Source organism: Caloenas nicobarica, chromosome Z, assembly GCF_036013445.1.
Source record: "Caloenas nicobarica isolate bCalNic1 chromosome Z, bCalNic1.hap1, whole genome shotgun sequence".
NCBI lineage: Eukaryota > Metazoa > Chordata > Aves > Columbiformes > Columbidae > Caloenas > Caloenas nicobarica.
The window spans coordinates 87,147,928-87,161,730 of NC_088284.1; the positions used below are offsets into that span (position 1 = coordinate 87,147,928).

The 13,803-nt window shown below is 39.5% G+C and overlaps 1 protein-coding gene across 1 annotated transcript; it reads right to left on the reverse strand.

Annotated features, from left to right (window-relative positions):
• Positions 1-3,106: 3,106 nt before the first annotated feature.
• Positions 3,107-13,468, reverse strand: PRPF38B (pre-mRNA processing factor 38B). The gene is made up of 6 exons (XM_065657463.1): positions 13,111-13,468; positions 9,831-9,899; positions 9,394-9,545; positions 9,250-9,310; positions 6,470-6,693; positions 3,107-6,202 (listed from the first exon to the last, which is right to left on the reverse strand). The coding sequence occupies exons 1-6, from the start codon at positions 13,393-13,395 to the stop codon at positions 5,350-5,352; spliced, it is 1,644 nt and encodes a 547-aa protein (XP_065513535.1). The 5' UTR covers positions 13,396-13,468; the 3' UTR covers positions 3,107-5,349.
• Between the last annotated feature and the right edge of the window lie 335 nt (positions 13,469-13,803).

Genomic DNA, 13,803 nt, shown 5'->3' on the forward strand with positions numbered 1-13,803 from the left:
CTCAGCCAACATAGAAAGAAAAGTTCAAGGGTTCCACATACACATAAAATAATTACTCAAAGATATCTTACAAAAACAGTCTTCAGAAGCTTACGTATAGACACCATGCATTCTGAAAGTTTCCTTTCTTCACAGAGTACAGTTGTTCTGGATATCTCAGTCGCTGCTCCTATCACTTGCACAAAATAAACTCACCAGAATCTCACTCTTCAATAAATTGATTGTAGGTGGCCCAAGAATTACATGTTTCTTCTTAGAACATAATCTGTGCTTATTCACTGTCAAACAAGTCTTTATTGAGGCAACATTATTTTAAACTGCCCTGCATCACATAATAAAAGTTGGGTTTATTTCTCATTTTATTTGAAAAAAAAAGTTAAGGTAAAAATAAGTATTGTTCACAACTTCCTTCCTCACAGGTTTTGTTTGTTTCTTTGCAGTTATTGTCAAACACCGTCACCAAAGCCTAAGCGTTTAACCAGGTGGCTATTAACTGGATTTTGAGAGGTCTAAAGCAATCAGTTTCTTTTGGAATCAAATTCAAGCCACAGCATTCTTCTTTTCATATAAAGAATGCTGATATTTCCATGTTCTAATCGTAATTCTGATGTATTTTAAGCACTTATAAACTGTTGGTGTATTTTTTTCCTCTATTTTTCCTAGCGTACAGACATTCACATCTCAAAATTACACAGTACAACCTTGACAATGCTGTAGTACTATTTTCTTCAGCTCCTCTCATTTTCATGATTGAAAACGAGAAATGCAATTATAACAGAATGTAGTATTTGCATGTCTATTGGAAAAAAAAAAGGCAACAAGCTGGAGTCAAGATTCCAAGAAAAACTTCATTGATTCTGCTCAAAAAAAAGAAAAAAAAAAAAAAAGTTAGAAATTTACCAAAACAGGGAAGAAAAGCAACACAACCAAACTGAGTCAGATCCACACTTCCTGCTGTGGCTGTGTGTTTGTTGCAGGTGTTGTTACTCAGAAATTAGACATTGTCTAATAATAAACAACACTGCTGGTATGTGTCACTGGCACTCACAGAGATGATTAAAAAACTTCAGTCAGGATTAGTTTCAAGTTCTCTCCAGGTTGAGGCAAATGCTTTTTTTATGGGTCACACTGACTTGTTTTAAGATCACAGGAAAGGACAAATAGATGTAGTGTTTTCACAGATGCAGGTTCTATACTAATTAGTAGTGTGAAGCTCTGGTCTTCATGAAGCAAAAAAAGCAACCAACCAAAAAACCCCAAATAAACCCCAAAATAACAACAACAAAAAACCCCACCAACCCCACATACCTTTTAAGAGAAAAAAACAAAAAATTGAGAATCAAGAAAATTCCCGTTGAAGACCTAGAAGTAGGTGGCATATTGGTATGCTAAACAAAACAAATGCTTTCAGAATAATATCTGTGAAATCATTTAGACTGACAAATCAGGTGACTAAAACCACCAAGGTTATTTCATGATAAATACCTTCATTAATGCTTACTTAATAAAAATTTCAATTAAATGAATATTTTTAAAGATGTATTAGTTTCAATTACACAAAGACGAACACTTGCAAAAAAAATTGTATTGTTCCAAATACAAATTATTTCTAATTGTATTTGACATAAGTAATAGCTCAAAACTTAGATGGGGCTGTTTTCAGTCCCGTAAAGAAAATAGCAAAATCTGTCCTTAAATTGGTTTCAGATTTGACCCAAAATTGCTGAGATTTAAGAAGTGTGTTCTCCCACACCCAACTATTTCTGGGGAAGAGAAGGGAGAAACAAACAATCACACACAAAAGCCCCACAAACAAGCAAACAAAGAACACCCTCACCACACTCACATGAAACAAACAAACAAAACAAAAACCACAAGAACAAAATAATCCCACACCCCCCCACCGCAACCCACCAAAACAACTACATTGCAAATCCTCAAGTGGCATTTAAATAGTTTTACCCTGCTTAATAGCTAGTGGATGTCTCCCATAAAGTTATGTGGATGTCATACCAGTGCAGGAAGGGCTCAAACATCTACCAAAGCCAGAAGAAATCATCTTTCAGGTTCCCTTTAAGAGGTGCTGGCTATTTGTATACTGTCTTTGACACAGCACAGTAACATTCAGCTCTAAATACTACAAGTATGAGCTCAGTCACGTTTCTTTGTCCACATACAAATTAAAGTATAAAACCCATGGTGTACTAAGTAACTCCCAAGATGATCAGATAAATTGCCCTGCCATTCAAATTACCTTTTTCAATACAGATAGACAATCAAAATACCACTTCAAGTCAGATACATGCAAGTCCTTTTGTACTAATTACCTGCATAATTATGTGGCAGTAGGTAGATGCTAATCTCTGGGGCCAAAGCCTTCACCTCACCTCAAAATAAAAGAATGACAGTTTGCTATTTCTTGGGATCTGAAATATTGTAACATCTTCAAAAGAAAAAGTAAAAACAAAGTAGAGGTGTATTTCTCAAATTAGCATTACTAGTCCAGATAAGTACTTATTGTTGGAGACACAGGAAATTCCAAAGACAAATTAGGAATGACTATCCCAGCACACACAGCACAGTGTGGAAGCTTCAGGTTCACAGTGTGGAGTTTGTTGTGCTTTTACCCCGAGAACCAAAGAGGAACCACACAGGCTGTGTCACATGGAAGGTCTGCAACCGTACCTCCTGGGGAAACTCCAACAATACCTCAAATTAAAATTAGCAGAAGTCTCCTTCTAATGCCCTCGAGCCGCAAGCCCCCTGCAGCTGTACCGCTGGCAACTGCATCAGACCAGTCAGCACTGCAGACTCCATTGATCCTGCAGTTTCTGATGAGCTGCTTTTTTATCTGTTCCTTCTGGTTTCGAGGAAGGTCACATGAAATAAAATGGCATCAGAAAGATGAAAATAAAGAGTCACTGAATCCAAACCCAAAAGCTGCAAGATACTAAATCCCAATAAGACGCATGTCCGCATTTAAATAATTTTCATGAATATTGTGCTATCCATTACACTGCTAGCTCAAATATACATGTATCAAATTACAAGCAAAATCAGAAAGGACTACTGATGGAAAAATAAAAGCAAAGTCCTCAAATTACTGCACTTGTAAGAGATACTGGCATAGGCCAGTCTTTCCATAAGCTGTTATTGAAATGTTCACTATCCTGGAATAAGGTAGCTCTCTCCGCTTTCAGGTCAGATTTTTTCTCAAATATCTGGATTTTGCCTGCAAATAAACCATTCTTTCATTGTGTTTCCCAACTATAGTAGAGAAGGAGCAGCCCTGAAGGCACAACTGGAAATCAGTAACTCATTTTCCCTGACAGAACGCTGGCCTTGCAGCCTCTCTCCCCAAGAACGTACTTGTTCAGAAACTCATAGGCTGAAGGTTAAAAACTAACAAGGCCAAAAGAAGCCTTCCAGTGGCAAATAAGGTAAATTAGTTGTTCTCAGTGTCTGGACAGAATCCGTGCCATCTCCTGGCAGACTGCAAAGGCAGTTCCAATCATCTACTAGCCAAGGTATTTCTTAAATGTCCAACAGTTTTTCTCCTCCTGTACTAAATCAGAGTTCAGTATTTTAGTTTTGCAATGCAATTGACTGAACTTGTTGAAGCTTATGCTTTTTTTCAAGCTCAGATTTAAAATCAGATAAAAATATAAGGAGACAATACCTGAACAACCTCAGTATTAGAATATTTGGAATACTAAGGATCACAGTGACAAAGACTAACAATTTCGAAAATAATAAATAAGTGCAGGGAGGAAGAAAATTCTTGGTTATTTTTGCTTCTTTGAATACTATGGAATGAAGTGTAGTGTTAGAAATTGAAGTAGTTTGTTTTCTCCTGGAGGTTTAAAAATACCTAGTACTTAAATATTATGCCTAGGTGCCCTGCATGACTCGCAAGAAAAAAACCCCACAAATAGGAAATTTATTTGTTCTTCCTATTTTTGGGCTGCTGCCTGCCTTTCTTTGTTAGCTGTATCTTCCTTATAAGGTACTTATTACATAAAATCCCTTATTCGTACAAAGTGTAACTTAGTCTGAAAATGAAACATGGAGGAACTCAAACGCTCTTCAACTGGCAATTGGCATGCAGGGAAAAGCTGACACCCAATACAAAGGAATTAATTGAGAGTTTATTCCAGATGATTCTCCTCACTCAGTATACAAGTCATCAGAATAATCTATCAAATAGACCTGGACTTTAACGATATGATTTTTCTATAATGCATTTTGGGTTTTGCTTTGAAATCCTGTTTAAAAAAAAATCTGCTAGATGAAATGTTCAGCACAAACTGCAATCCTTACTATTTGTAAAAAATATGATTTAAAAAAGGACACTATCAGGTAATTCTTATTTTAAATGTTTACACTTACAAAAATGCTTTGGAAGCTTGAAACTGAAATCCTTTGTAATAATTTTCTTCTTCCTACCTCCCTCTTCCCGTCTTAAAAGCCTTTATTAGCCCAGGATTATCATAAATGATGGAGTGCAGCTGCTGATTAAAAACATTAAAAGACCACGACTAGATAAATTGTGTTTTTTTGAAAAAAACGGAAGCTTACATGGATTTTTTTTTTCCAACAAATAAAATGCATAGACGGCTACGGTACTCATCCGTCAACCTTTACAGTGTCCGCTTGAGGTAGCCTTTCTAAAGAATTACTAAACAAGCCCCAACATAATCTAAATATTTGCATCAAAACTACTATCTCCTCAAAAGTCCACTCTCAATCCAACACCAGTGGTGATCAACAACATAATACATTTTAAAAGCTCTTGAAAAAACAGCAGGTACAGTGGACATAAATGTTAGTTCTAAATCTGCAGCCCTCCATGTACATTGTATGCACATAAATATCTCAGCTATAATACACATTCAAGATCCATCCCTAAAATCAATACTATTATGTAAAGCACAGCCATGCTAACTTCAGGATACAAACCATAATTCCACGTCTACAAAATGAAAGTAGAATTAGTGGCAGTTTATTGCCCCATACAAATTTAACCAACATGGCAACCATGCCAAAGGAATTAAAACATTTTCAGGACATATGTACAGACTGTACATTTCAGAAACATCTGAACAATAAAAATGCAAGAACAATCTCTGCGTTACGAATTAAACTAAACAAATGGTTTGAAACCGTCGATGCATTGAATGGGTTTACAAAGGCACTTCCCTACCCAAAATAGGAAATGACAATCTGCAGCCTAGAGGGAGGTTGGAGAAGAGTGCTCATCAACTACTGCACAATCTCAACTTTAAGAAAAAATAAGCGGGATTTAATCAAACATTTATAGGATTCAATGTGATCCACTTCTGAAAGAGTTCACGCAGTCTCGTCTTTGTTTTTCTGTTGCTTTTCTTGGCTCTCTGGTTCTGTACTTTGGCTCCTTCGATGCTCGTGTTTGTCCAAATGGTCCTTGCTGTCACTGTGATCGTGTTTGTGGGAACGTTCTTTGCTTCTGCTACGCTTCCTAGATTTTTCTTTGCTGGGACTCTGGTCTCGTTTTCTGGACTTCTCAACACTACCTGTTCTTCCCCTGCTTCTGCTTCTACTTCGTTTATTTGATTTCTCTTTACTTTCATTTTTATGTTTACTTGATTTCTCTTTGCTCCTGCTCCTGCTGCGCTTACCTGCATTCTTACTTCGGCTCCTACTCCTATGCCTTCTTTCCCGGCTTCTACTTCTACTATGTTTTCTCTCTTTTTTGGAATCCCTCTTGTCATCTCTGTGTTTCTTATCATCCTTTTCATCTTTGTGTCTTCTTTCTTCTATATCACCCTTACTTTTCCTTTCTTTTGATCTTTCTCTAGATCGGTCTTTTTCCCTCTCACTACCTCTTTCCTTATCGTAATCTCTCTCTTTTTTCCGGCTCCGTTCATTTTCTTTCTCTCTCTCCCGATCCCTGTCTCTTCGATCTCCTTTCCTGTCACGACTTCGACTACGGCTTCTGTATCTGTCCCTGCTTCTGCTTCGCCTCCGTTCTAGTGTGCGATCAGTACTTCGAGATCTCCGCCTTTCTTTTTCTCTCTCCTTAGCCTCGCGTTCTAATCTCTGCCGTTCTCTTTCTCTTTCTAGCTCTCTATCAAAACTAGATGATCCATGGCCTTCCCGATGATGACTTCTGCTTCTGGATCTTCTGGGAGACCTCCTGGGACTGATGGATCGTCTTGGAGACCTTTTAAAATACAAGATACTCAATATGAAACACACCCTTCTAAAGTTAAGTGACCTTCTTTACTTTCCAGTTTATACTTTACATACATAATCTATATTTAATCTTAAATACCAAATATCATCTGATTATTTTAATCCATTAGCATCCATAAACTGTTTTGCTTGTTGCCTTAAAACCTATCTCAGTGAAAAGAAGACACATTTCTGGTAATAAGCAGTTCAACATTGAATTTTAAACATTCATTTTCAAAATAACAACGTCTACGACCTTGAACGTCTACGTTCCGCATGCCGGTCTATTTCTTCCATTCCTTCCTTGCCATCTTTCTTGATTTTTCTAGGTCTGCTTTTAATTTGCTGGTCAATGGTTTTCTGGACTGGCACAGGAATTCTTGGAAACAACGTGGAAAACCATTCAAGCTTAGTGAGGAAGGAACGAAGCATCTCCCCGATGGTCATAACACAACCGCCACCTGCCTTCACATCCAGGTCCTACAAAATACAAGCAAAAAATATCTTGATGGTCAAAAATACTCTTTACTTATTTTAAAAAAATGTTGCTACGCTACTGCCCTCTTGAAGTCTCATGATTATGAAAGTTTACTTGTCTCATATTCTAATATATTTCCTTAGAAAGATTCCAACTCTGCACCCTTTGGATTTGGCAGTATGTTACAGATAGGGAATGGGACTTAATATATATGCATGCAGGCACATACTAATCCTGCAGCCATCTGGATGGTAAGGGACTGTCAGTGAAGAGATTAACGTGAAATCCCCTTACACAGTCTGGCTATATGGTATGATCTTGTATTTCATTTAAATGCCACGAAGTTGAGAAGTCCTCTCAAACTACATTTAATACTCCATTTTGTGGATGTACAACTGCGTACCATCATACCCAACCCTGTGGCCTAAATCACTTTAACAGCTACATCATTGCCTATCTAAAAATGATCATAGAAAAACCTCTAGTATAAAATGGCATCCTAACAGAATTGGAAGCAATAGCAAACCAACTGCCATGAAGCAGTGAGGTTTCTAATTTAGAAATATGTAAAAAAATAAATAAATGAACAAATAATTGGAAACGCATAATCCATGATGACCATTGTCTCTGAAAAGGGTCATTACCGCATGAAGGCCTTCTTGCTATGCCCTCTCACAGCTCAGGACATGTTAGTCAGCTATTGTCAGTCCCAAACCTATAGTGCAAGCACACAAGGAAAGTGAGATTTGTTATCTAAACAGGAAGAGAAAATCTAAATGTAAAACTGCTTGCACTCACACACATTTAAGTGTTCAGATATACAGATTTTCCAAATATAATCGCTGCAGAGATCTAAAGAAGAAAAAAAGGAGTTAAACGTAGCACCTAGAGAGTACGTACAGTTAAACAAAATAAACAAACATTTTGAAAAGTAACTCTGTATCCTGGGAAGTTTTTCACAGCAGCATGACAAAAGATGAACTGCTTCCACATGGTTAAGAACTAGAGAAAGGCTTAATAATTCCATATATATAAATTTGCTTCATCCAACTGAGCTTGACCAAGACTGGTAAGACTCTTAAAACAAGCAGCCCCAAGCAATTTTTCCTACATAACACAAAGCTACTGAAAGCAGCTGGGAAAGAAACACTAATTCCAAAAATATATTGGGAGATTTTAAACCACAATAAACAAATATATGCTGATAACCAATACCTGCAAGAACTGAAATGTATAAACTAAAAAAGGCGCTTTGAATAATGAACCAGTTAAGACCTGCACAACGAATCGCACTTGTGATCACTTTATTGTCCTGGGAATCAAGTTGTTTGTGGGTCCCTGAAAATGAAGCCACCCCAATCCTCCTCATAAGTGACAATGCAACACTGCAGAGTTCATATTAACTAGCACCACCTGGGGGAGAAGGAGGATATCACAGCAATGCAATCAAAATTTACATTTGTTTGGATTTTTGTTAAAAATGTACAAGAACACAGGTTTACCTGAAATAATAGCTGTTTCCTTTGCACAGTGTTTTTGACACTTAGCAAGAAAGAAGCTGTTTAAAATAAATACACTGCATTGCAGTCAGATACAGGTATAATTCACACTAATTTTAACAGGAGTGTTCAGACATCACTTGCAACTACAACATTTGAAACTTCCTGAAGATGCCTACTGTCACACTGAAGAGGGCAAGTGATCTTTCCTGTTCCATTCTTAAATCCAGGATGCAATTTTAAACCTGCTCAATACATACAAATTGCACCAGTATGTAGCAGACTGCATATTCCACTTCACAGACGGAGAACCTCACCCACCCACCAGCTCCTACGCCATTTGTCCAGACAGTAAAACAGGACTATGGTACCAAAGGCATTCTCCTATCTGACTGAGTAATAATGCAGCCTCTTTACTCAATTTCTTCAGTTAGCAACTCATGTTGATTTTTTGCCCCATTAGCAAAGACATTAAGGTTACCAGAAACAATGCCACCTTAGGTAGTAATTAGGCTGTCTGTTTCTCCTCTGAAGAAACCCTGAGTTTAGTTATTCCAGGACATGAACAATAACCCCAGAGATTTTTGGTAGTATTTTTCAAGGTGAATGTTGGTTTCTACAATATACTTCCCACTCTTCCTTCTATGTGAGCACCAATTCCCCCTAACCCAGTAACAAATGCAAAATACAAACACAGCACTCTCAGGACTTACTATACCTTGCTTAAAAAAAAAATTATTTTTCTAAAAAAACGCACAGAAGCCGCACTCACACAGCCTGTTGTCTGCCTTCTGATTTAATAAACCTGTTTCACATGGCTTTGTAATATTTGACATCGTAAGATCCTAACCCATGGAAAATCCTGTTAGATCTTTGAAATCTAAGAAAAATAAACTGGGTCCCAAGCTCAGACCTGCTTCCTGCGCTAATTAATGAAATTACAAGAACATAACATTGCAACATTCAAACTACAGAAAACCTTATCAAACAGTGTTTAAACCTAAAGTTGTAACATGAAAAGAAACAAAAGAAAACAAATTATTACCCTCGCGGACATACCTCTTCATCATCAAGAAAGGATTCAAACCAGTCCCATAGATCTGTAGGTGGCTGTGTGTACCTTGAAGTACAAAAATAATGTAAAATTTTAATACAAGTTTTGATATATTAAATGAGTCATTAGTTGATTACATTGATACTTACCTAATATACATAAATCCAAGAGCCCTAATATATGGAGAGTCTGTATGAGTTATAAGGCCCATCACTTGCTTACGAGTGAGTTTCAGTGTAAATAATTTGTAGAGCAGACAAAAGGCAGTAGACACAATTCCTCCAGTTCCAACACCTCGCACCTTTCAAAACAAAAAAAGTTAGTTGACAACACAGGAAGTCACAAAGACATTATCCCAAATCTACAAAAGAACGTGAGAACTAACACAGGATAACCTGCAAATCTACTACATGGAGAAAGTAACACTACTTGCATCTGCAGGTTTGGAAGCAGGGGGAATATATCCCCTCTTTGTAATACAGTTTTACATCCAGAGACTGAAACAACATACAAGCAAGTTTTAGCTGTGCTTGGGAAATTTATTTACCAGACAGAAAAATTTAAGAAGGCACGTACTTCTACTTACCCCTCCACACATCCCTGTCTGGCCTGCTGTTTTTCTGCTCCCCTTTTCCCATGGTTCAACATGTGTAACCTGGAAAGTTGGGGTGGGGGAGAGGAAAGAAAGAAAGAAAATGACAATTACAACCTTCGGAATGTTTATCTGCCTATAAAAACCTAATTTAAACAATTCATATCCTAAATCAATCTTAAATAGCTTGCCTTCTCCTACCAAAATCAAGTCTGCTTTGTCATTAAAGCAAACCATTCAGCTTTCTTAATTATCACATTGAAAAACTACAGCTAAAATCATGGATGAAGTTTAAAAAAAAAAAAAAGGCAAAAAACAAAAAAACAACAAAGCAAGCATCTATGCTTATTCTATACTCCACATACTTTCAAATACTTTATGACTAAACCCCATCATTACTATTTTCTGCGGTAACTAAACAATTACCTTTATTCAAACTGTCTCTTAACAAGTTTAGCAATACTTGCCACTGACAGCTACAGAAGTCAATCTACAGTCTCATATTCATAAATCTCATTTATGCATTGAGCTTAGCTAGAGATTTGAGTATCACCTACAATCAGGACAAAAGAAAGATGTCTGTAAGTATTTTAACCTAAAAAGCCAATGTTTTTTCTTGTAGTCTGCAGTGATGTTTATAGATAAAATGGCTCCTAAGAACTAATGAGTAAAGCTTGCCTAATTCAAATCTTTTGAGATGCATTTAGAGGTGAATGCATGAACATAGTTAACCAACACCATTCATTAAATTTGATACTAAGAGTCATAAAAAGTTAAGAACTGTAAAACCACCTAAGCTACTATCTAAAATTGTGACATTCAGAGCAGTAACATCTGGTTCAATAAACAAGTATATTTCCTAAACACATCAACCTAAAAAAATAAGAGAAGACAAAAAAAGCTACAATGGTATTACACAGGATTGGAATAAGAGTTTGTGGCCAAGTTGTACTGTAGTTCACAAATTAAAATTATTTAATGATACATGAAATGAAACTAATTACGTACAGAATGACATGAAATCAGAGAGATCCTAACAGCTAAAGTTGCTGAAATGTTTTGTTGGGTTTGTTTGGTTTGGTTTTTTTTCCCCCCACAGTTGCTGTCTTATCCAAACAGGAAACACGAAAGATGCCAATACCACAGAATTCAAAATCCACTATGACTTCTTGTATTACGAGCGTAATATGAGAAGTTCACAAATACTACATAAATAATACCACGCATCCTTCTGATTATTTACAGTTTTGCCTCCCAGAGGAAAAGTATTTTTTAGTCAAAGGATCAAGTACTGATTTTGAGAGATATAATAAACCTCAAATCTTTGAAAACAAAACTAGTTTCAGAAGAGTAAAGTTTTGATCCTACAAAAACGGTTGTACATGCTTAACTTGTTGGAAATATACAGACTAAATCAAGTTGAGGACACGCACGTGGTCCTAAGATCAAGGATAAAGACAGAGGAAGTCACCCACTTCGCAGATACAGAACTGAAACAGGAGACCAGAACCACAAGTGAATTAGTTCAAATATCTAGACAGAATCCATGTCTTCAAAGATGGTCACTATTACTACCTGCCTCTGTGACTTCCTGCGAATCCAGAATTCTTAATCTTTTTTAATGAGCTACTTATTTTGGTTCCCAAAGACAAATACACTCGAAAATACACCTGCTGTGGTGGATATCACAGCCATTAAACACCCAAACAAAGCCAGCAATTTTTCAGGGATTTTAAAACATGAACAGAATTTGTATCTTCTGAACAGAATTCAAATCTTCTGAACATCAATGAATAACCTTAACTATCAGGTTGTCCTCTCCCTCTCATCTATTACTCATGAGGCGCTGAGTTATCACTTTATTTATCATGCAGTTTTGAGTCAGAATAACTGTCAAGTTCAGTAAACAAACTTTATTTACATTGGATTAATAAGCAGATATTTAATGGTACATCAAATTTCTTCCCCAATTTAAGATTAAGCCACTTATGGAATGAAACACTGAAACAAGCAAATGAACTATTTAACCTACTGCAGTTGAGCTCTACCAATACTAAGAAGACAAATCACATCAAATATTTTTTACTACATCTGAAAGAGTCCACGTAAAATACAGTAAGCTCTCAAATTTCCTGAAAATATGTGTCTTTTCTAAATCTTTCAGCTCTCGCCATCACTTGCAAAAATAAACTTTGCTGCTTTCCATGCTGATAGTCAGGAGTTATTTCTATTTCATATGCAGCAAGTGGTAAATTAACTGAAGAGAAGCTTTGTAGACAATCTGTGTCATTCTAAGTATGAGTAGAATTAAGCAGTCCGCTCCAAATGACAGAGCACAAGCAGAGAAGCTTTATCATCAAGAGGAAAAAGAGTAGCACCATCTTCATAAGTGCAAACAATGCCAGAAATCTCCAAATACTTCCACTGAGTTATTTTCCCACAACTATAGTGCCCTAGTAGCATGATTTGCCCTGGTTAAACAAGGAAAAAAGGCTATTTTAAAAAATTATTTTAAAGCATATTGAAACCCACTGACACAGTAACATCATCAAGCAGAACCAACTCATCTGAGAAAAATATCTCAATAACCAAAGTGCAGCTGACTGAAGACAGCAGCCTGGATTATTTAAGTTTTGCTTGCATTATCAGGACAAAGAATGTGGCTGTGTTGATGAGCATTAATTATGCATACCTCTACCTGGGAGAATGGCTTGATGGAAGCCTCGCTGCAAAACTGATTCAATCCTGCTAACAAAACAAGAACTGAGACATGGGTGCACTGACAGTTATCTCCCCAGCATATCCTACCTACCGCCAGAAGCAGCACTAAAATGAACTAGTTTTTGGTTAGGTGCGGAGCAGGGGATCCCGACCTCTAACTGAAGGCGGCGGCCACATGCAAACTCCTGCTGAAAGCACCTGCAGTGAGCACGGCAGCTCCAGCGCCGTCACACGGCTGTGGGCGCCCCGGGCAGGGCCTGGCCCCGAGCCGGCAGCAGGTCGGGCCCCCTCCCCGCAGCCCTTCGCCGGCCATTTCATCCCCTGCCCGGCCTCACAACTCCGGAATTCCAAACGCGACGCGAAACTCGCTTCTTTTGTGAAGGGAGCACTTCGGATTCCCCCGACTGAACAATAAAACCCGATATTTGCTCCCAGCCCTTACCGCCAGATAAGGGGCGGGAAGGCAGGAGAACCCGCAGGCCGCAGTCCCGTCGCGGCCCGGCCGCAGGCGGGCTGGGCACCGGCGCAACCCGCGGAGCGGCCCCCCGCTCACCTTGAAGTAGATCTCGTCCACCACCTCATGGTAAGTCTTGAGCTCGTAGAGCTGCACCTTGAAGTAGGGCGACGAGAGGATGTTGGTGAGGATCATGGGGTTCAGGTTCATGGTCTTCTCGTTCCCCCACAGCGGCAGCACATTGCCCTGCTTGCCCGAGGCCGCCGGCTTGGAGGCTCCGCTCTGCAGCTGCTGCTGGGCCGGCGGGAGGGCGCCCGGCTGGTGCTGGGCCGCCTGCTGCCCCTGGCAGTTGCCGGCGCCCACCGCGGGGCTGTTGTTGGCCATGGCGGCGCGGGGCCTGCGGGGCGGACGAGCGGCCACGCCACACCAGAGCGCGGGCTGCCGGGCCGGGCGCTGCCTCCGCCAACCGCTGACAAGATGGCGGACCTGCGGAAGTAGCGGCTTCGCCTTCCGGGGCCGAGACGGCCAATCGCAAGGCAGGGGCGGGAAAGCAGGGGGAGCGGCAGGGGCGCCCCTTCCCCCGGCGCCGTCCGGCCGTAGGTCGGTTCTTCAGCCCGCCCGCCGCCTCACAGAGCCCGTGCGGCAACGGCCGTCCCGCCGCCAGCTCGTCCCTCTGGCTTCCCAGCCGACAACAGCCGCGTTGTCCCTCCCCCGAGGCTCACCCCAGCCGCGGGGCTGCCCCGGCCGGGCCGCGGGGCCTCCAGGCGGGGAGCGGCGGCCCGGGGCAAGCGA